Source organism: Ciona robusta, chromosome 1, assembly GCF_009617815.1.
Source record: "Ciona robusta chromosome 1, ASM961781v2".
In the NCBI taxonomy this organism is placed as follows: Eukaryota; Metazoa; Chordata; class Ascidiacea; order Phlebobranchia; family Cionidae; genus Ciona; species Ciona robusta.
The window spans coordinates 3365370-3384486 of record NC_143235.1 but is presented as its reverse complement, the minus strand read 5'-3'; the positions used below and the strand labels follow the sequence as shown (position 1 = coordinate 3384486).

The following is a 19117-nucleotide window of genomic DNA, read 5'->3' as shown; positions in this document are numbered from 1 at the left end:
TTCCAATTTCAGAAAATCTTTATACTGACAAACTGAAAGGGATATTTTCATTTCTGTTCAACGATTTTAAAAAATAATATAGTAATGACAATTTGTAAACAATTAGAACTTTATTTTGAATTTAAACCAAACAACAAAATCTATAACAATTTTTGGTTATAATAAATTAAGCAATACAGTAGAAAATGTTTAAGTACGAAATGTTTCGCTTTTACTGTAACCAAGTAAAAATGTCCGGAAGGGTTATAAAAAGGAATGAACGACAAGAAACACATTTTAGAAGTAGTGTGTGTAACTGTGGATTTATTTACTAAGTCTGATTAGGCCAACAAGACCTCATCATAATTCATCTTTTGCAGTTTCTTCACAAAATTCTGTAAAAAATGGGTCCATGGTTATATCACTATGCTGATTGTGACATAAATAATATGATAGATGTGTTAGATACAAATTCGAGGCTATGGTTCTATGACATATTTTATAAACTAAAGTTTAATAAAGACCCAGTATGAATAAATGAATATTGAATGGGTATACCTTTAATCCTGTGTGAAAGAAACCAGTTGTTTTAACACCATGGTTTTATTTTACATCTTCTATCCATTTATGGAGTTACCATGTATGTAAATGTTTGGACTATTAATTAGTATTACTGTATAGTTGACAACATATACAACCCGTTACCCATCATTGAGTTGGAGCAATTACAGTGAAGTGTCTTGCCCAAGGACACATACACTGACAACGGTAGCAGCGATGAGCCTTGAAACCATAACCCCAGGGTTACATGCATGTGAGCAAACTACTGTGCCATGGTGCCAAGCAAAGTTACTTGGGCAAGTTAACTTATAATAATATTTTTAGCATTTCAATAAGACTTAAATTTTAGTTCCAATACGAACAAATATTCAAAAGCAGATATGGCTGATTCCTGATTATATTGACATAATTTTATACAAACTTTATTAAATTAACAGTAAAAATAGTAAACAAATACAGTAAAAATATAAAATGTAAAAAAAAAGGTAAAAAAAACAGTAAAAATATAAAATGTAGCTTTTATGATACATAATATGAATCAAATATAGCAAGGTGTCATTACAAACCTGCTAATTCAGTGCAAATCTTTACATCTCCATCAGTGTGAGCGTTCTTAAAATGATGAAGAATTTCATCTTCAAAATCTTCAACGATTGTTTCGCACTGGAACATTTTTGTATTTAAAAAAATAAATTATCAGCCATACATTAAAAAAAAATCCAAAATTTCTCAGAAGTTACGCACAGTCGTTAGAGGGCGCATGCTGTACAAAATAACACCCGTGATAAAAAGACCTGGTTGGCCTACTACAGGATAATTAAGATATAGTGGGGGTACTGGGAGGGGGAAAGGGACACATTTTTATTCCATTTCCTCAGTTCTTTTGATGGTAAACCGAGAATATTCAAAGAATTATAAAACCATATCCTCAAGACTTCAATAGACAATTGGTAATTCTTTAAAACACGGCTACGATAATTAGATATTATGTGCTCAAAGTGTCACATTTTCCTCCACCCTACTATAGATTCATTTCGTTCCAAATAACTTTCAACTTACAGCGAACTTAACACGGTTGCTCTTTGCATCTGGAGGAGCATCCTGAGTCTTTGATTCTTCCATCAAAGATTGAAAATCAACATCGGAAGCCATCTTTCCATCATGAGTGACCATTCTCTTTAACCTGTACGTTTTGAGATTCAATCATGTTTTGCTTTTTTGTAAAATAATAATTTAGTTTTTATTATAGTTAGTTTTTATTATAGTTATAAAAACAAATAGTTTACGATTTACCGATTTGGGTCATCAAATTTAATTAGCATACTGTAGCGCTCATTCCTGTGTGCGTGCGTGTGTGTGCGAAACGCCCCTTTTTATTTGCCTTCTTCTTCCGTTCTCTTTCGTGTTTCGCAGGCAATCAAAACTGAATCATTACAATATATACAACGAGCAATAAGCATCGTCGCTACATTTTGGTGACCTCGGCGTTTTGTTTTAGACATTGGTGGCAAATCACAAACTGTGTCCATCGACAGACTTAAACCAGCCAATGTTGACCTATCGCAACCCTTACCAATTCCACCCTTAAAAAGCGTGGTCGGCCTCGAAAAAATTAAGTTGTTTTTGGGGGGAGGTGTGTAGCGCTTATTCCTGTGTGCGTGCGTGCGTGTGTGTGCGAAACGCCCCTTTTTATTTACCAATATATACAAAGAGCAATAAGCATCGTCGCTACAATACAATATAACAAATATATATTAGGGATGTGCTGAAGTTGAAAAAGCTCGGGTTCGCCGAGCGCCGAGCTTCAACGAAAAGCTCGGCACGAGCCCGAGCCCGAGCACCTATGACGTCATCAAGGAGAAAGGCGTACGAGAATGCGTTCCTATTCAGCCGAAAAGCGCCGCTAATCAAAATAATACAGAACACATGGTTTGCGGTTAAAGACGCGTCTCGCTTTTCATAATTCCTACTGTTGCAAAATGTAAAATTCATACAAAAAATATTTAATTAAAAAATTATTTATAACTGTTACAGCCAGTGGCACAACTAGCAAGTTTCTACGCATGTTCATCTTGGATAATGTAACGATTATTTACGTCAGAATAAACCTTTACGATCGTTACATCACAAACGAGATTGTTGGAAAACAATCGTGTTTTATTCGCTTCCATACGATCTGCAGTTTGTGTATAATTTTTGTTTCTGATGATTAGTTTAATGCAGGTAAATCGCGATTATGTGAATTTTAATTGGTGCAAATATAAGAGCGAGGAGCGACGCTATCAGTAAATTGGAACCAACATAAATTGTAATATGATATTACAAAGTATCGTTCCGGCCGAGCTTGGACTGAAGCCAAAAAACATCGTTTGATGGCGCCGCACGAGAACCAGAGTTTCATTACGTCATTTTTCACGAGAATAAATTCACAACGATTGCTTTGTTTGTTACGTGTGGAATGTATGCTACCGCATGCGTCTTCCTTTATTTCATACGCCGGCGCAGAGTGTAAAAATGTGACGCTGATACACGATGTTTTGATCTCGTGGTTGGTTTGGCTGCCCGACTTGGGCAGTGGGCACATTCCTCCCGATTGTTATATTATAAAACGTCATAATTATTAGTTACGTTGCGATAGGACACGTGACGTAACAATTGAATGAAAAATTGTTCCAATTCCAAGCGAAGGAATGTTATATTGAATGCAACGCGTGTGTGTGCGTCTTAGCACTTTCTGGCTGCGTGCGTGTCTGCGGTAAAGGTGGCTTAGGGGTTGCAAAACCCTGTGGTTGCAAAACCGTGGTTGCAGCAATTTATATTATTTCATTATAAAAAAGTTTAAGAGTTTTTGGCTTTTTATTTAAAATGTGATACGAAAACATTGGGCGCTCGTGTAATTCGACACCTGCTGTAATTCGATACGGGCAAATTCGCTGACGTTGCGATTCGTTACTTGCGAGAGAGCAAATTCACAACGAACGAAAAATAATTAAAGAGAAAGCTACGCTGACCAGTCTCGTTATCTCTTAGTAGCTTCACTTTTTTCATTTTTAATATTTTTCGCTCTCGCGTGCAACATTATAGCAAAAGGCTCGGCGCTCGGCCCAGTTTTCAGCCGAGCGCCGAGCGTCAAAGAAGGAGACGCTCGGGCACGAGCTTTTGAGTTCGGGCTCGGCTCGGCACATCCCTAATATATATATATATATATATATATTGATTCATTAAATGAATATACATATGCCTGTATAATACAAATATATATATTCAATTATTTTAGATGTTAAAGATTAAGTAGCTAAATTTGTACTTTTACATAATTTGGTACTTTTGCGACTTTTTCATAATATTTGCATACAAAATAACATATATGTATAATTTTAGGTAGGTATAGGCTCTTAAAGATTGAGTGGTTGAATTTGAATTCTCATTTATACTCACAAAATTGCCACATGCTATAGTAGAGGTGGCTCTTCAGATTAGTTAGGATAATGAACACAATATGACTAGACCTATGTGTTGTAACTGTGAATCACATTTGCATATTACCGTTGTATTCAAAGGTATTTGGCGTCTGGGGCTATAGAAAGCGCTGGCGACTTTATTAAAATAACAGGAAATGGCAAGCCTATATCAGTTAACAAGCCTACATTAAAATAACAGGAAATAGTTTTCATACACAACCATGCATGAAGATACAGCCTAATTAACTCATAAAAAATATATTTTAATAAAATCAACAATTACCTTTTGGTTCCAGTTTCTGGGTCTTTTGATTCAACATAATTGTCAGAAATTTCGCTGCAAACTCGTTCCAACAGCCCAGTGAGGTGAGACTCCGACCGTGCATATGATTTCTATGGGGAAAACCAAAGAGTTTTTTTATGTAAAAAACATTATTAAAATATAAAACAAAACATGTACATAAAACAAAATATGCCTATATATGTGCGTGTAAATATTTACAAGTACATAAATTAGCAGTGATTGCCTTTCCAACAAATGAATTTATACGTTGTTGTAAATTCTATGCATAAGCTACATAAGTATAGTAGTAGAATTGTTTAAAAAAATTCTTAAAAAAATCAAGTTATAAATAAATTGATTTCTTTAACACAAATATGTTACCCACATAACTATACCATCCTTTTTGTTTCTAAAATTAGAATTATATTTAGTTAGCATTAAACAACAACTAACTTGAACTGTTCTTGTTTTTCCATTAGGATCAACCCGAAAGCTTCCAACATCAATCTTCTTGTTTGGATCGACCTGTTGGATGCTGTAATCTACTTCATGCATGATTGCTTTACATGCTGAAACACAATCACTTTAATTGGAACATGATCTCTTTAACATGAACTACCACTAATTATATAGCACAGCGTTTTATGGTTAAATGTGTAACTTTATGCAAAATCCAGAGGACACTTTATGCAAAATCCAGAGGTCATTTTTAATTTTTTTATTATCAAAGAATTAAGAATATACTAAAATTAATAATACATTTTTGTTTTTTAAACACAAAAAATAGTCAAAACACCTTATGGCCAATAATGTACCTTCGGTTTATAGTTTTTGTTTAATTTTGTAGCTGTGCCAATGCGTTCAATACTATACAACTATTATTATATATAAACCAATTTTACATGTGAAACTATTACCGAGGCATGTTTTAGCACATTTTTAAAGTTAATTTTTTACACGATTGCTGAGATTTTTTAAACAATAAATAGACAACGATTATCAGTGAGACCAAGAAACATTTTGAAACACATGGGACTATACAAAGAAGTAAGGTACACTTTTCCGAGGAGGCAATGACAAAATTCGCTTCTCTATTCTATGGGGAGCAGTTGGTTTCACGGTTTATACACATAAGATTTTTTATGTATTTAGAAAGGTATTATTTATTTAATTTGTTTTACACTTATTAACACTTTGTAGCGTTGTTTTGTTCGTTTTCCCTTTATTTTTAATTTAAATAATTACCGACACCTAGCGAAAAAAGTGTACCTTCTTCTTTTTTATTACTTCTTTTTATAGTCCAATGTTTTTGAAACCGAAGGTTTTACCCCCACCTATGTATGTTCAGTCATACAATACATACCTCCACAATATAAATTAAGGTCCTTCTTGCAGGCAACCAATGGGATAATTGAAATTAGTAAAAGAAGATAAACTGCATTCATGGTTTCAGACTTTCAGTGACTAAATTAGTAATACTGGAATGTGTTGAACTAATAAAAATAATAGGAGTTAAATGTATGCAAGAGCAAACAATTAAGTATTGTACGGTTTAGGTTAACTTATTCCCCATACAAGATGGCAAAATTCACGCATTTTTATCCAAAACATTATTTCTTTGGGATATTTTTAGTATATTTGCATACAAAATAACATGCGGATACACTAACACATATATATAAATTATTAGCACTGACACAAAAAAATCGCAAATATATATTATCTACACATACAGAATAATTGCACGCTTATTAATTGACTTGGCATTGCGCTACGACGGCTAAGGTGTAGTTGCGAAGCACTGTTTCAGTTTATTAAATTATAAGCGAACTACAACCGTTCTTCTTTTATTTTGTTTGGGACGCGTGGCGATCGTAACACAGCTGGTAGCACTCAAGCGTAACAAGAATTTATTGACTTTTAAACATTAGGTATTTAATTTACTTAAAATAAGTTTAAGCATACTTACTCCGTTAAATTATAGTATCATTGCACCGATCTAAATACTTCTAATTACTAGACAACATTTGCTGGTTGTTTACACCCCAACGTAAATAAATTTAAGAATAAGTTATATGGTATTTATGATGTTACCATTAGTAACGGCAAACTAGAAATTTAATTTTTACGGAACTGTTGCTGGAAGTTTGAATGTTTACGCGTTGTTTATCGATATATTTTTTACTGCAGAGTAAATAAGATACCTCTACAACATACTAGGGATCTTACGAATTGGTAAAATGTTTCCTGGATACAGCGACGCGTACATTGAACCGTCATCTGCCCAAGATGAAAGATATTCCTTCATAGCTGAGTGGTATGACCCGCAAGCAGCTCTTATTCGAAGGTACCAATTTCTCTACTACCCAAAAGACAGCAGTATTGAGATGTTTGACATCAAAAACCGTCGAAAATTTCTCAGCCGAACAAAATTCGAATCTGTAAGGCTTGAAGATCTCTATATTGGTAGTAAAGTGAGTATTTATTCTCGACAGTTGACATTTGTTGATTTTGGAGACCAGTTCACTGAAAGCAAGCTTATCAGCAAAAAGGAAAAAACGTTCGCTTTGATTAAGCCCGATGCTACCTCTAAGTTAGGTGTAATACTAAACGGTCTTCGCGACAGAAACATAAAGGTCACAAAAGCTCAAATGGTTCAAATGACAAGAGCAGATGCTGTTAAATTTTACGATGAACACCAATCGAAGCCTTACTTTAACTCCATACTGGAATACATCACTAGTGGACCTGTTATAGCCATGGAAATTGTGGGATCTGGTGTGGTACAGAAATGGTTAGAGATGTTAGGACCATCGGACCCATCTGAGGCAAGAACATCCAACCCAAAAAGTATAAGAGCAATGTTTGGCACAGATGAATTGAAAAACACAGCACATGGTTCAATCAATGCAACAGCTGCAGCAAAAGAATTAGAATTTTTCTTCCCATCTTCCGGTGCTGCCTTTGTCGGGACAGCAAAGTATGAGAATTCAACATGCTGTGTTATTAAGCCCCATGCTGTAAAGGAAGGCTTGGTAGGAGACATTATCAGTGTAATTATGGATGCTGGATTTGACATAACTGCTCTTAGCATGCAAACTGTGCAGAAAGCAAACGCTGAAGAGTTTTATGAAATCTACAAAGGCGTTGTGGCAGAATACAAAAGCATGGTTGACGAGCTATGTAATGGTTCCTGTGTGGTTCTAGAAATTTCTGGCAATGACCAAGATGTACCATTAAAATTTAGACAGCTGTGTGGGCCATCGGACCCAGAAATCGGCAGACACTTACGTCCTAAGACCCTCAGAGCAATGTTCGGGAAAGATGCCATCCAAAATGCAGTTCATTGCACAGATCTACCTGAAGACGGCATACTGGAAGTCGAATATTTCTTCAGAATCCTCTAACTTTATTTATTCTTATGCATTGTATCAATAATAACTTGTATATGAACTTTATTTTGAGTGAATAAAATACTATCCCACTAATGCTTAATGAAGTTCAGTGAAATTAAAGGTAGTTGGATTAGTAATTATTAGCAAAGGTTTTGTGTAGGGCATGTTGCAATGCTCAAAATACGGTTCAACAAAGTTAAACTATACCAAAGGCAGTCCTGCTGATGAACAAAAGAAATGCTTAATTTGAAACAATGAACATTCAACATGGCTGATACAACATAAATGGGGCATGTGTGAATGAAGAATCTAACATTCATTATAAAACACCCCACGGGTGTTCTGTTGTTAACACCTAGTGCCCAATCTTACCCGGTGTGAAATTTTAGGTAATATTAAATCTACATAATGAGCATTGCCATTGGTCCACCACATAATTGAAGACCCTTGTGGGCTTCGTTTTGAAAGACGTAAGATATATAGTAGAGTGGGGGAAGACGGGACACTTTTGCCACATAATATCCAAATATTTTAATCGTGTCTTAAACAATTATAGCAACGGTTTATTGGAGTCGTGATATTACGGTTATATAATTCCTTGAATGTTGTTTGTTTACTATCAAATGAAATAAAATTGAATGAAAAGGTGTCACATTTCCCACCACTCTACTATAGGCCTACTATGATACGTGGCTATGGGTTTTAAAGTTTAGTTATGTTTTATCGGGGACAGGCCAAACGATTCTGGTTGAATACAATACGAGGTAGAAGTTTGCTCTGGAAATCTTGCGCAATTCAATGCTTCTGGCACGACAAATCCAAACCTAAAAGAAAACGTCATAATTATGTGTAGAATTGTGAGGTAAGTCGGGATACCGTTAGCACCCAAAATTAAATCCTTTATGTTTGTTTTAAACAATCAAAAGCGTTTTTTTAGTCACGGATATGGCGTTATATAATTCTGTAAATACTCTATGTTTACTCCAAATAGGACGAGACCAGATAATGAAAATATGTCATATCTTACCCAGCCTACTGTTTAGCAAAGGGCAACTCTTTTACATTTTACCAAATGCCAAAATTTCTAAACGATCACTGCAGCAGTCGGTTCGAATTATGTAGGTGCAACAGGAAGTGCTACAACCGCCTTTGACATTTAAAGTAGCCAACACGCTTGTACGCATTGACCTCATTCAAAATACCCACATCCGCTATTGGAACAAAGTATAGCGGCTGCTGCTTCATTTCTCTTATTGATGTATTTTACGTCTAAACAACACAAGCAACGTTTAAAGGCACGAAACTACAATTGTGTATAAGGTATATAGACCTTGTAGTTTCGAAATTTGATATTAGTAACCGTTGATTTCAAATCACAATAACGAGATCTGGAAAACAGTCGGAATCATCGGGAAGGTGTTTTATACGCGCGGGTCCGAAGAAAAGATCACGATCTATTAACCTTACCTGGTAGCGACTTCCAAGCATCCAGCCATTGTATTTTCACAAAGAGATCTGCAAGGAAGTTTTCTTGTTCCCTTAGAAGTACAAGGGGAAAAGAATGCACTGCATAGGAATGGCTTGAGGTATGGCGAACATCCAATCTGAAATACACATCAATGGTCATGCAATGTAATATATACGACTACATACTAAACGATAAAAACAAATTACAAAAAAAACAAGCATGGTTATAAGAGAAACATTAACCATCCTGTCCAAACCAAAAATACAGTACATGATTGTTTACAATTTAGTACCCAATTCAGCACGTTTACCTTTAAGAAAGGATAATATTGGCTTAGTTCAATATTTGCCTCGTCTTGCGTTGTATGGCCGAACATGTTGGGCATAAGAACCGGGTATCCTGGGAATTGAACATACCAGAACACAAGAGGTAAACGGCATATTATTAACCAACAAAACATAAGGCAACATCAGTAATCCGGTATAGTTTTGTGGTAATCAGGTTTTGCATAATATATGTGGGTATGGGGAAAATAATTATATATATATAGTATAGGTGGGGGACGATGGGACACCTTTAGCACATAATATCTAAATATCCTGACCGTATTTTAAACGGCTAACAACAGTCTATGGGAAGGGTAAGGATACGGTTTTATAATTCTTGTTCTTTGTTTACTACCAAATTAAACGAGAAAATAAAATGAACACGTGTCCCATCTTTCCCTACTCTACAACAGACAAATAATAACATATGCGCTGTTTTGTCTTATGATGCGGCAAATTATTCCATGCTTTATAGTAAGATTCTACAGCCAGTCACGCCATGGGACTTGAAAAGTAGGACAGAGTTGGCACATTATCCCAACGGCAAACAGCATCGCTGTTGTAAGTAAACCAAACACGAGAATCTACCCTTGAAACGTGTACTCACGGATTATGTCGCTGCAGATTGGGCTGATGACCTCTTGGCAATTTAAAGATTTGCATTTCTGCACTGTAACCATAAGTACTAACAGCAAGCTGAAGATTGCAAAACTGCCCATGACAAATTTTGCTTCCTACTTCGAGAAACGTAGTTCACAAATAAGTTGTTAAATTGCGGGGTAGAAATTTTCTTGCCGAAAGAAAAAGGCACACCAAACGCGAGTTGTTCGAGTCCAAGTAATTCGTGCAATTATGGCTGTTTGAACGGACTTGAACGTTCTTAATTACCGCCTGGCTATTTTAAACTGAATACACGTGATATAATGAAGTTACCTTTATTAAACAATGTTCAGATGTTACATTTACATTGATATTATATGTGATGCATCGGCTATGCTTAAATTCGGTGATGTGTAATTAAATTGTTTCTGTGTTTTACACGTTGCTGCTGTATTCAATTCTCCCACTTGACCATATATACGAACTTATAAACCAAATGATTCTGGAGGAATGCAGCGTGAAGTTGGACTCTGTTCGGGAAAACGATCGCACCTCAAATCTTTTGGCCATTCGAATCCGAAACTGTTTTAAAATAATATAGTAGGGTGGAGGAAGATGGGACACGATTTAATTCTTCTTTTTCGTTCCATTTGTGAGTAAATAAGGAACATTCAAATAATTATAAATCCTTATCCCCACGACTCTCATAGAACTTTGTTAATTGCTTAAAACACGGTCAGGATATTATGTGCTAAAGGTGTCCCATCTTCCTCACAGTACTATAATAGTTTCTGCTTTGAGCAATATGCGGTTAGAACTAATAAGCAAATTGACATTTTACACAAAGGCGCCGAAAGTCTGAAAGGAATGCGTAAATAAATTAGGAATTTTCCTCAACAGCCGGAAACGCCGCGACTCAATCAAGTTACCGCCGTTTGTCAATTACACTTACCTCCGCGTATAATTGCATACTGTAAGTAACACAGTTATTTCCCCAACATTGAAATACACTTTTCTAAACATTCGTATACTGCTTACGTTCGACGTTTAAGCTACACACCGATTATAAAGCCGCGTAGGCTTATACAGCCACCTCCCTTAGGTACACCTTAAACTCCATCACTTGGGGCAAAAAGTAAACCTATATATGGTTTGAAGCTTGGCATTTAGAGTATAGGCTATACATTCTATCCAAAATTTGTTCAGGTATTTTCATCCTGTTAATAGTTAAATGCTTTTATAAAACTTTGCCTTTATGCTCTATATCCATACAGTCGATACTAAATACGCTACATAAACGCCATACCTTCTCATAAGGGTTAAGCAACCAGCGCTTGCATTTTTGCAAAGCGATCTGCAGGGTAGCTTTCTTTTTTCTCCAGGCTGTCCAGACGTACAAGGAGAAAAGTAAGCACTACACAGAAACGGCTTCAGAAATGGTGAACACGCGACCTGAAATAAATACATCTTTATAAGTTCAATACATTTGTACACGAACTTTCGTCTATATATCTCTTACCAATGCTCAACATTCAGTATGCCCATCTATGCGGGGCTATGGTCATATAATTCTTGAAAAAATCCTTATTTACTACCAAATAGGACTGGAAAGAGAATGGGAACATCTCGGCCCACCCTACTATACTGAAAATTATATTCAGACTTGTATGTAGACCTATATTCCACTGACTTTAACAGAGATAAGTTTATAACCTAATCGTTTACATGTCACATGTTACATAGGTTCTTACCGATATTAATGGTTTATATTGTTGAATAACATGATTTGCTTCATCTTGGCTTCTATGTCCGAACATGTTGGGCATAAGAACCGGGTAGCCTAAAATTTAAACATATGTGAATCCAAACAGTAAATTCTAGCGTATGTCCGAAATACATCGTATATAGTGGTTTGGGAGAAGATGGGACAACTTTTCATTCTACTTTCGAAAATTCAAAAAATCATAAAATCGTATCTTCACCACTTGCATAGACCGTTGTTAATTATTTAAAACATGATCAGGATATTTGGATAGAACGTTCTAAATGTGACCCGTCTTCCCCAGCCCCCTATATTACTATTCTAAACATAGTTGTAGGTATATATGTAGTTATACAACACAGAATAACACAAATAACATTTGCAAAAAAATTAGTTTCAAATGTTCAATAAAACGATATAGCATCTTCAATACATATTTGTTTGTTTTATAATCATATAGAAAACGTGTACTTACGAATTATGTCGCTGCACATTGGCGTGGTAACTTGTTTGCATTTTGAAGATCTGCATTCCTGTACTGTAATAAGCAGAAGTAGAAACAGTAAACTACGGATTTTAAAACTCGCCATTTCAAATTTTGCTTCCACTCTTTAGCAACACATAAAGCAAATGAACGCACGAATTCTGCATTGAGTTTTCTTGCCGTAAGAAAAAGGCAAAACACATCACGCGAGTTGATCAAACCAGCCGCCACAAAGTCAAGAAATGAGTTTGTGCTGACATGCATGAAATAGATTTTACGAATGGTACCTTTAATTCTAAAGTGCAGAAGTGTAGCCTACAAGCAAAATTTGCGAGAGTTTATTACAGCACTTTGTTAAACCAGTAAATGAACTACACCTTGTCAAACGGGCATAGCATATTTTAGCAGTCGAAAATATTGTTACATTTTTAACAAACGGAAATGATTAGGTTACCATGAAGCAACCGCAAGTCAAGTGAAACGCCGATAAGCGCGATACCACACTAAACAAATGAAACATACGGGGAGACACAGCAAGCCACGAAAAATTAAAATATCGCCCAAGCAAAAGGCTAAGGTATCCGCAGTATATACACATCCATTCAGCGCTAAATGTTTTCAAGGAAAATGAAATACGCAACCCAATTTTCTTGTTGTGGTAAACAAAGGAATTGCCACAGAAGCCAATATGTAGCCTATGAAGGCGAGAAAACTGTGCAAGCGCTCAAAGTGTTATTGCTGCTTTTTCATGGGCAGCAAATCAAACGATTCCGGTTGTATGCAATGAGAAGTGGAAGTTTGCTTCGGGAATTTGTCGCATGACAGAGCTTCTGGGACAACGAATCCAAGCCTTGTGAAGATAGAGATTTATAAGCGGTGAAAAGTTTATGTAGGATTTATAAACGACTTCTGTACAAAAAATCATGAAATTGTTTTTCCGATTATTTTATAAAAAAGTCTAATAACCATACATACCTGTAATATAACACAAGCAGCCAATAAAACAAGCCGTTTTCAAAAGAATGTATAACAGACTGGCAAGATAAACTGTTCAGGAGTTTTTACAATTTTAAAATACTCCAATTAAAATAAATCTGAACGTTATTACGCATGTACCTCTCCATAATGTTAGCACATCCTGACTTAGCACCTTCACATAATGATCTGCATGGTAGCTTGGCTCCTTTACGGTTGCAAGGCGCAAAGAAAACGGTACACAAGAATGGCCGAAGATAAGGAGAGCAATTCATCTAAAACAAAAAATATTCCGGTCTAAATTTTAAAGAAATAATCTATGGTAACAATGCTATTAAAAATTGTAAAAGCTTTCGAAAAAAAACTGGGTCGGGTTACTATGAATAAAAAATACAGCGACAGGCACTTTACCTTGATAAATGGGTCAAACATACGGATCGCCTTATTTGCTGAACGACGTTTGATGTGCTTGAGCAGAGTAGGCAGTGAGAACTTATAACCTGAAAGCAAAAACATAGTTATAAAAACTAATTGTATTAGCCAGGAACTAGTGTGGTTACTTACTGATTATATCTTTGCATATTCCACTTGTAACTTTTCGGCACTTTCCGGTTTTAGCGAAGCTGTATTTTTGCAGCGAAAAGATCAAAATAGAGCAAAATAGCAGTTTAAGACAAAACATTTTAAACGCTGTATAAATCAAACTGTTTCATACACATTAACTAATCCGGTCTGTTTTGGCACCCGGCCATAATGAATAATAACGAGATTAAGAGAAAAAGGTAAACTTCAAAGAAAAGATTTGGGAAACGCTGGAGTGCTTGGTGACGTAAAATAAAAGAGGGGAACTGGAACAAGAGGTGTTTGTGTGCTAGTTACGGATGTAAACAGCAAGATAGAACCCAAATGAACCGGTGTTTACAAAAACAAAGAGGGAGGCGTAAAAGCTTGGTATATCATTTGAAGAATAAGAAATAACGGCATGATGGGTTTACCATACACTAGGTGAATAATGCTCAACCGAATGGAGTAGCCGGGCGAGGCAAACTAACAAACATATGTATACATTTTAAAATAAATTAAAGCGATTACAAATTAAACTGAAGACGATCAGCGCAACAACCGTTGGATTAAGAGTCCAACGCTCCATCGACTGAGCTGGCCGGACGAGGTTAAACAACAAAATTTCATTACTTTTAATGCGACTCAAGCGAATACAATTGAATTGAAAAATCATAAACATACGCCCAACGTGTGGCTCGAACCCACGACCGTTGGATTAAGATTCCAACGCTCAACCGACTGAGCTTGCGGGGCAACGTTAAACAACAATGTATCTTTAGTTTTAATGCAACCCAAGCAAATACAATTAAATTGAAAAACTAGAATCAGACGCCCAACGTGGGGCTCGAACCCACGACCGTTGGATTAAGAGTCCAACGCTCTACCGACTGAGCTAGCCGGGCGACGTAAACAACAAAGTTTCATTACTTTTAATGCGATCCCAAGCGAATACAATTAAATTAAAAAATCATAAACATACGCCCAACGTGGGGCTCGAACCCACGTCCGTTGGATTAAGAGTCCAACGCTCTACCGACTGAGCTAGCCGGGCAACGTTAAACAACAAAGTTTCGTTACTTTTAATGCGACCCAAGCGAATACAATTAAATTGAAAAAACATAAACATACGCCCAACGTGGGGCTCGAACCCACGACCGTTGGATTAAGAGTCCAACGCGCTACCGACTGAGCTAGCCGGGCGACGTTAAACAACAAAGTTTCGTTACTTTTAATGCGACCCAAGCGAATACAATTAAATTGAAAAAACATAAACATACGCCCAACGTGGGGCTCGAACCCACGACCGTTGGATTAAGAGTCCAACGCTCTACCGACTGAGCTAGCCGGGCGACGTTAAACAACAAAGTTTCGTTACTTTTAATGCGACCCAAGCGAATACAATTAAATTGAAAAAACATAAACATACGCCCAACGTCGGGCTCGAACCCACGACCGTTGGATTAAGAGTCCAACGCTCTACCGACTGAGCTAGCCGGGCGACGTTAAACAACAAAGTTTCATTACTTTTATTGCAACCCGAGCGAATACAAATAAATTGAAAAATCATAAACATACGCCCAACGTGGGGCTCGAACCCACGACCGTTGGATTAAGAGTCCAACCCTCTACCGACTGAGCTAGCCGGGCGACGTTAAACAACAAAGTTTCGTTACTTTTAATGCGACCCAAGCGAATACAATTAAATTGAAAAAACATAAACATACGCCCAACGTGGGGCTCGAACCCACGACCGTTGGATTAAGAGTCCAACGCTCTACCGACTGAGCTAGCCGGGCGACGTTAAACAACATAGTTTCATTACTTTTAATGCGACCCAAGCGAATACAATTAAATTGAAAAATCATAAACATACGCCCAACGTGGGGCTCGAACCCACGACCGTTGGATTAAGAGTCCAACGCTCTACCGACTGAGCTAGCCGGGCGACGTTAAACAACAAAGTTTCATTACTTTTAATGCGACCCAAGCGAAAACAATTAAATTGAAAAACTAGAAACATACGCCCAACGTGGGGCTCGAACCCACGACCGTTGGATTAAGAGTCCAACGCTCTACCGACTGAGCTAGCCGGGCGACGTTAAACAACATAGTTTCATTACTTTTAATGCGACCCAAGCGAATACAATTAAATTGAAAAATCATAGACATACGCCCAACGTGGGGCTCGAACCCACGACCGTTGGATTAAGAGTCCAACGCTCTACCGACTGAGCTAGCCGGGCGACGTTAAACAACAAAGTTTCATTACTTTTAATGCGACCCAAGCGAATACAATTAAATTGAAAATCTAGAATCATGCGCCCAATGTGAAGCTCAAACCCATGACGGTTGGATTAAGAGTCCAACGCTCTACCGACTGAGCTAGCCGGGCGACGTTTAACAGCATAGTTTCATTACTTTTAATGCGACCCAAGCGAATACAATTAAATTGAAAAAACATAAACATACGCCCAACGTGGGGCTCGAACCCACGACCGTTGGATTAAGAGTCCAACGCTCTACCGACTGAGCTAGCCGGGCGACGTTAAACAACAAAGTTTCGTTACTTTTAATGCGACCCAAGCGAATACAATTAAATTGAAAAAACATAAACATACGCCCAACGTGGGGCTCGAACCCACGACCGTTGGATTAAGAGTCCAACGCTCTACCGACTGAGCTAGCCGGGCGACGTTAAACAACAAAGTTTCGTTACTTTTAATGCGACCCAAGCGAATACAATTAAATTGAAAAAACATAAACATACGCCCAACGTGGGGCTCGAACCCACGACCGTTGGATTAAGAGTCCAACGCTCTACCGACTGAGCTAGCCGGGCGACGTTAAACAACAAAGTTTCGTTACTTTTAATGCGACCCAAGCGAATACAATTAAATTGAAAAAACATAAACATACGCCCAACGTGGGGCTCGAACCCACGACCGTTCGATTAAGAGTCCAACGCTCTACCGACTGAGCTAGCCGGGCGACGTTAAACAACAAAGTTTCATTACTTTTATTGCAACCCGAGCGAATACAAATAAATTGAAAAATCATAAACATACGCCCAACGTGGGGCTCGAACCCACGACCGTTGGATTAAGAGTCCAACGCTCTACCGACTGAGCTAGCCGGGCGACGTTAAACAACAAAGTTTCGTTACTTTTAATGCGACCCAAGCGAATACAATTAAATTGAAAAAACATAAACATACGCCCAACGTGGGGCTCGAACCCACGACCGTTGGATTAAGAGTCCAACGCTCTACCGACTGAGCTAGCCGGGCGACGTTAAACAACATAGTTTCATTACTTTTAATGCGACCCAAGCGAATACAATTAAATTGAAAAATCATAAACATACGCCCAACGTGGGGCTCGAACCCACGACCGTTGGATTAAGAGTCCAACGCTCTACCGACTGAGCTAGCCGGGCGACGTTAAACAACAAAGTTTCATTACTTTTAATGCGACCCAAGCGAAAACAATTAAATTGAAAAACTAGAAACATACGCCCAACGTGGGGCTCGAACCCACGACCGTTGGATTAAGAGTCCAACGCTCTACCGACTGAGCTAGCCGGGCGACGTTAAACAACATAGTTTCATTACTTTTAATGCGACCCAAGCGAATACAATTAAATTGAAAAATCATAGACATACGCCCAACGTGGGGCTCGAACCCACGACCGTTGGATTAAGAGTCCAACGCTCTACCGACTGAGCTAGCCGGGCGACGTTAAACAACAAAGTTTCATTACTTTTAATGCGACCCAAGCGAATACAATTAAATTGAAAATCTAGAATCATGCGCCCAATGTGAAGCTCAAACCCATGACGGTTGGATTAAGAGTCCAACGCTCTACCGACTGAGCTAGCCGGGCGACGTTTAACAGCATAGTTTCATTACTTTTAATGCGACCCAAGCGAATACAATTAAATTGAAAAAACATAAACATACGCCCAACGTGGGGCTCGAACCCACGACCGTTGGATTAAGAGTCCAACGCTCTACCGACTGAGCTAGCCGGGCGACGTTAAACAACAAAGTTTCGTTACTTTTAATGCGACCCAAGCGAATACAATTAAATTGAAAAACTAGAAACATACGCCCAACGTGGGGCTCGAACCCACGACCGTTGGATTAAGAGTCCAACGCTCTACCGACTGAGCTAGCCGGGCGACGTTAAACAACATAGTTTCATTACTTTTAATGCGACCCAAGCGAATACAATTAAATTGAAAAATCATAAACATACGCCCAACGTGGGGCTCGAACCCACGACCGTTGGATTAAGAGTCCAACGCTCTACCGACTGAGCTAGCCGGGCGACGTTAAACAACAATGTATCATTAGTTTTATTGCAACCCGAGCGAATACAATTAAATTGAAAAATCATAAACATACGCCCAACGTGGGGCTCGAACCCACGACCGTTGGATTAAGAGTCCAACGCTCTACCGACTGAGCTAGCCGGGCGACGTTAAACAACAAAGTTTCATTACTTTTAATGCGACCCAAGCGAATACAATTAAAATGAAAAACTAGAAACATACGCCCAACGTGGGGCTCGAACCCACGACCGTTGGATTAAGAGTCCAACGCTCTACCGACTGAGCTAGCCGGGCGACGTTAAACAACATAGTTTCATTACTTTTAATGCGACCCAAGCGAATACAATTAAATTGAAAAATCATAAACATACGCCCAACGTGGGGCTCGAACCCACGACCGTTGGATTAAGAGTCCAACGCTCTACCGACTGAGCTAGCCGGGCGACGTTAAACAACATAGTTTCATTACTTTTAATGCGACCCAAGCGAATACAATTAAATTGAAAAATCATAAACATACGCCCAACGTGGGGCTCGAACCCACGACCGTTGGATTAAGAGTCCAACGCTCTACCGACTGAGCTAGCCGGGCGACGTTAAACAACATAGTTTCATTACTTTTAATGCGACCCAAACGAATACAATTAAATTGAAAAATCATAAACATACGCCCAACGTGGGGCTCGAACCCACGACCGTTGGATTAAGAGTCCAACGCTCTACCGACTGAGCTAGCCGGGCGACGTTAAACAACAAAGTTTCATTACTTTTAATGCGACCCAAGCGAATACAATTAAAATGAAAAACTAGAAACATACGCCCAACGTGGGGGTCGAACCCACGACCGTTGGATTAAGAGTCCAACGCTCTACCGACTGAGCTAGCCGGGCGACGTTAAACAACATAGTTTCATTACTTTTAATGCG

The 19117-nt window shown here is 38.0% G+C and overlaps 5 protein-coding genes and 28 non-coding genes across 33 annotated transcripts; 1 reads left to right on the top strand and 32 right to left on the bottom strand.

The window, feature by feature from the left end:
- Window positions 1-91: 91 nt before the first annotated feature.
- On the bottom strand, window positions 92-5814 carry LOC149741493 (protein canopy homolog 2-like). Its single transcript, XM_089893643.1, has 6 exons — window positions 5648-5814; window positions 4738-4853; window positions 4285-4394; window positions 1600-1723; window positions 1107-1203; window positions 92-374 (listed from the first exon to the last, which is right to left on the bottom strand). Exons 1-6 carry the CDS (start codon window positions 5727-5729, stop codon window positions 340-342), a joined length of 564 nt encoding a protein of 187 aa, XP_089749769.1. The 5' UTR covers window positions 5730-5814; the 3' UTR covers window positions 92-339.
- A 587-nt stretch (window positions 5815-6401) lies between these two features.
- On the top strand, window positions 6402-7772 carry LOC149741492 (nucleoside diphosphate kinase 7-like). Its single transcript, XM_089893642.1, has one exon. It carries the CDS (start codon window positions 6525-6527, stop codon window positions 7689-7691), a length of 1167 nt encoding a protein of 388 aa, XP_089749768.1. The 5' UTR covers window positions 6402-6524; the 3' UTR covers window positions 7692-7772.
- Window positions 7773-7840: 68 nt separating this feature from the next.
- LOC149741491 (frizzled-8-like) lies at window positions 7841-10340 on the bottom strand. Its single transcript, XM_089893645.1, has 4 exons — window positions 10081-10340; window positions 9458-9546; window positions 9147-9283; window positions 7841-8503 (listed from the first exon to the last, which is right to left on the bottom strand). Exons 1-4 carry the CDS (start codon window positions 10190-10192, stop codon window positions 8389-8391), a joined length of 453 nt encoding a protein of 150 aa, XP_089749771.1. The 5' UTR covers window positions 10193-10340; the 3' UTR covers window positions 7841-8388.
- A 54-nt stretch (window positions 10341-10394) lies between these two features.
- LOC149741490 (frizzled-8-like) lies at window positions 10395-12572 on the bottom strand. The gene is made up of 4 exons (XM_089893646.1): window positions 12311-12572; window positions 11825-11913; window positions 11380-11525; window positions 10395-10655 (listed from the first exon to the last, which is right to left on the bottom strand). The coding sequence occupies exons 1-4, from the start codon at window positions 12423-12425 to the stop codon at window positions 10559-10561; spliced, it is 447 nt and encodes a 148-aa protein (XP_089749772.1). The 5' UTR covers window positions 12426-12572; the 3' UTR covers window positions 10395-10558.
- Window positions 12573-12640: 68 nt separating this feature from the next.
- LOC149741489 (frizzled-7-B-like) lies at window positions 12641-14053 on the bottom strand. The gene is made up of 4 exons (XM_089893644.1): window positions 13859-14053; window positions 13706-13794; window positions 13436-13569; window positions 12641-13169 (listed from the first exon to the last, which is right to left on the bottom strand). The coding sequence occupies exons 1-4, from the start codon at window positions 13974-13976 to the stop codon at window positions 13052-13054; spliced, it is 459 nt and encodes a 152-aa protein (XP_089749770.1). The 5' UTR covers window positions 13977-14053; the 3' UTR covers window positions 12641-13051.
- A 634-nt stretch (window positions 14054-14687) lies between these two features.
- On the bottom strand, window positions 14688-14760 carry Trnak-cuu (transfer RNA lysine (anticodon CUU)). Its single transcript has one exon. It is a non-coding gene; the product is annotated as a tRNA-Lys (tRNA).
- A 76-nt stretch (window positions 14761-14836) lies between these two features.
- Window positions 14837-14909, bottom strand: Trnak-cuu (transfer RNA lysine (anticodon CUU)). Its single transcript has one exon. It is a non-coding gene; the product is annotated as a tRNA-Lys (tRNA).
- A 76-nt stretch (window positions 14910-14985) lies between these two features.
- Trnak-cuu (transfer RNA lysine (anticodon CUU)) lies at window positions 14986-15058 on the bottom strand. Its single transcript has one exon. It is a non-coding gene; the product is annotated as a tRNA-Lys (tRNA).
- A 76-nt stretch (window positions 15059-15134) lies between these two features.
- Trnak-cuu (transfer RNA lysine (anticodon CUU)) lies at window positions 15135-15207 on the bottom strand. The gene has a single exon. It is a non-coding gene; the product is annotated as a tRNA-Lys (tRNA).
- Window positions 15208-15283: 76 nt separating this feature from the next.
- Trnak-cuu (transfer RNA lysine (anticodon CUU)) lies at window positions 15284-15356 on the bottom strand. The gene has a single exon. It is a non-coding gene; the product is annotated as a tRNA-Lys (tRNA).
- A 76-nt stretch (window positions 15357-15432) lies between these two features.
- Window positions 15433-15505, bottom strand: Trnak-cuu (transfer RNA lysine (anticodon CUU)). The gene has a single exon. It is a non-coding gene; the product is annotated as a tRNA-Lys (tRNA).
- Window positions 15506-15581: 76 nt separating this feature from the next.
- Window positions 15582-15654, bottom strand: Trnak-cuu (transfer RNA lysine (anticodon CUU)). The gene has a single exon. It is a non-coding gene; the product is annotated as a tRNA-Lys (tRNA).
- Window positions 15655-15730: 76 nt separating this feature from the next.
- On the bottom strand, window positions 15731-15803 carry Trnak-cuu (transfer RNA lysine (anticodon CUU)). Its single transcript has one exon. It is a non-coding gene; the product is annotated as a tRNA-Lys (tRNA).
- A 76-nt stretch (window positions 15804-15879) lies between these two features.
- Window positions 15880-15952, bottom strand: Trnak-cuu (transfer RNA lysine (anticodon CUU)). Its single transcript has one exon. It is a non-coding gene; the product is annotated as a tRNA-Lys (tRNA).
- Window positions 15953-16028: 76 nt separating this feature from the next.
- On the bottom strand, window positions 16029-16101 carry Trnak-cuu (transfer RNA lysine (anticodon CUU)). Its single transcript has one exon. It is a non-coding gene; the product is annotated as a tRNA-Lys (tRNA).
- Window positions 16102-16326: 225 nt separating this feature from the next.
- Window positions 16327-16399, bottom strand: Trnak-cuu (transfer RNA lysine (anticodon CUU)). Its single transcript has one exon. It is a non-coding gene; the product is annotated as a tRNA-Lys (tRNA).
- A 76-nt stretch (window positions 16400-16475) lies between these two features.
- On the bottom strand, window positions 16476-16548 carry Trnak-cuu (transfer RNA lysine (anticodon CUU)). Its single transcript has one exon. It is a non-coding gene; the product is annotated as a tRNA-Lys (tRNA).
- A 76-nt stretch (window positions 16549-16624) lies between these two features.
- Window positions 16625-16697, bottom strand: Trnak-cuu (transfer RNA lysine (anticodon CUU)). The gene has a single exon. It is a non-coding gene; the product is annotated as a tRNA-Lys (tRNA).
- Window positions 16698-16773: 76 nt separating this feature from the next.
- On the bottom strand, window positions 16774-16846 carry Trnak-cuu (transfer RNA lysine (anticodon CUU)). The gene has a single exon. It is a non-coding gene; the product is annotated as a tRNA-Lys (tRNA).
- Window positions 16847-16922: 76 nt separating this feature from the next.
- Window positions 16923-16995, bottom strand: Trnak-cuu (transfer RNA lysine (anticodon CUU)). The gene has a single exon. It is a non-coding gene; the product is annotated as a tRNA-Lys (tRNA).
- A 76-nt stretch (window positions 16996-17071) lies between these two features.
- Window positions 17072-17144, bottom strand: Trnak-cuu (transfer RNA lysine (anticodon CUU)). The gene has a single exon. It is a non-coding gene; the product is annotated as a tRNA-Lys (tRNA).
- Window positions 17145-17220: 76 nt separating this feature from the next.
- Trnak-cuu (transfer RNA lysine (anticodon CUU)) lies at window positions 17221-17293 on the bottom strand. The gene has a single exon. It is a non-coding gene; the product is annotated as a tRNA-Lys (tRNA).
- A 76-nt stretch (window positions 17294-17369) lies between these two features.
- Trnak-cuu (transfer RNA lysine (anticodon CUU)) lies at window positions 17370-17442 on the bottom strand. The gene has a single exon. It is a non-coding gene; the product is annotated as a tRNA-Lys (tRNA).
- A 76-nt stretch (window positions 17443-17518) lies between these two features.
- Trnak-cuu (transfer RNA lysine (anticodon CUU)) lies at window positions 17519-17591 on the bottom strand. Its single transcript has one exon. It is a non-coding gene; the product is annotated as a tRNA-Lys (tRNA).
- Window positions 17592-17816: 225 nt separating this feature from the next.
- On the bottom strand, window positions 17817-17889 carry Trnak-cuu (transfer RNA lysine (anticodon CUU)). The gene has a single exon. It is a non-coding gene; the product is annotated as a tRNA-Lys (tRNA).
- Window positions 17890-17965: 76 nt separating this feature from the next.
- Trnak-cuu (transfer RNA lysine (anticodon CUU)) lies at window positions 17966-18038 on the bottom strand. The gene has a single exon. It is a non-coding gene; the product is annotated as a tRNA-Lys (tRNA).
- A 76-nt stretch (window positions 18039-18114) lies between these two features.
- Window positions 18115-18187, bottom strand: Trnak-cuu (transfer RNA lysine (anticodon CUU)). The gene has a single exon. It is a non-coding gene; the product is annotated as a tRNA-Lys (tRNA).
- Window positions 18188-18263: 76 nt separating this feature from the next.
- On the bottom strand, window positions 18264-18336 carry Trnak-cuu (transfer RNA lysine (anticodon CUU)). Its single transcript has one exon. It is a non-coding gene; the product is annotated as a tRNA-Lys (tRNA).
- Window positions 18337-18412: 76 nt separating this feature from the next.
- On the bottom strand, window positions 18413-18485 carry Trnak-cuu (transfer RNA lysine (anticodon CUU)). The gene has a single exon. It is a non-coding gene; the product is annotated as a tRNA-Lys (tRNA).
- A 76-nt stretch (window positions 18486-18561) lies between these two features.
- Trnak-cuu (transfer RNA lysine (anticodon CUU)) lies at window positions 18562-18634 on the bottom strand. The gene has a single exon. It is a non-coding gene; the product is annotated as a tRNA-Lys (tRNA).
- A 76-nt stretch (window positions 18635-18710) lies between these two features.
- On the bottom strand, window positions 18711-18783 carry Trnak-cuu (transfer RNA lysine (anticodon CUU)). The gene has a single exon. It is a non-coding gene; the product is annotated as a tRNA-Lys (tRNA).
- A 76-nt stretch (window positions 18784-18859) lies between these two features.
- Window positions 18860-18932, bottom strand: Trnak-cuu (transfer RNA lysine (anticodon CUU)). Its single transcript has one exon. It is a non-coding gene; the product is annotated as a tRNA-Lys (tRNA).
- A 76-nt stretch (window positions 18933-19008) lies between these two features.
- On the bottom strand, window positions 19009-19081 carry Trnak-cuu (transfer RNA lysine (anticodon CUU)). The gene has a single exon. It is a non-coding gene; the product is annotated as a tRNA-Lys (tRNA).
- Window positions 19082-19117: the final 36 nt, after the last annotated feature.

Coding starts and splice junctions, on each gene's coding strand:
- LOC149741489 (XM_089893644.1), bottom strand. CDS start 13,976: ATGTTTTGTCTTAAACTGCTATTTTGCTCTATTTTGATCTTTTCGCTG. Junction 13,570..13,705: donor TGTTTGACCCATTTATCAAG/GTAAAGTGCCTG, acceptor TTTTTGTTTTAG/ATGAATTGCTCTCCTTATCT. Junction 13,170..13,435: donor TGTGCTAACATTATGGAGAG/GTACATGCGTAA, acceptor TATCTTCACAAG/GCTTGGATTCGTTGTCCCAG.
- LOC149741493 (XM_089893643.1), bottom strand. CDS start 5,729: ATGAATGCAGTTTATCTTCTTTTACTAATTTCAATTATCCCATTGGTT. Junction 4,854..5,647: donor CCTTAATTTATATTGTGGAG/GTATGTATTGTA, acceptor ATTGTGTTTCAG/CATGTAAAGCAATCATGCAT. Junction 1,204..1,599: donor GCAACCGTGTTAAGTTCGCT/GTAAGTTGAAAG, acceptor AAAATGTTCCAG/TGCGAAACAATCGTTGAAGA.
- LOC149741491 (XM_089893645.1), bottom strand. CDS start 10,192: ATGGGCAGTTTTGCAATCTTCAGCTTGCTGTTAGTACTTATGGTTACA. Junction 9,547..10,080: donor AATCTGCAGCGACATAATCC/GTGAGTACACGT, acceptor TTCAATTCCCAG/GATACCCGGTTCTTATGCCC. Junction 9,284..9,457: donor AATATTATCCTTTCTTAAAG/GTAAACGTGCTG, acceptor TGTGTATTTCAG/ATTGGATGTTCGCCATACCT.
- LOC149741490 (XM_089893646.1), bottom strand. CDS start 12,425: ATGGCGAGTTTTAAAATCCGTAGTTTACTGTTTCTACTTCTGCTTATT. Junction 11,914..12,310: donor AATGTGCAGCGACATAATTC/GTAAGTACACGT, acceptor TTTAAATTTTAG/GCTACCCGGTTCTTATGCCC. Junction 11,526..11,824: donor AATATAAACCATTAATATCG/GTAAGAACCTAT, acceptor TATTTATTTCAG/GTCGCGTGTTCACCATTTCT.
- LOC149741492 (XM_089893642.1), top strand. CDS start 6,525: ATGTTTCCTGGATACAGCGACGCGTACATTGAACCGTCATCTGCCCAA.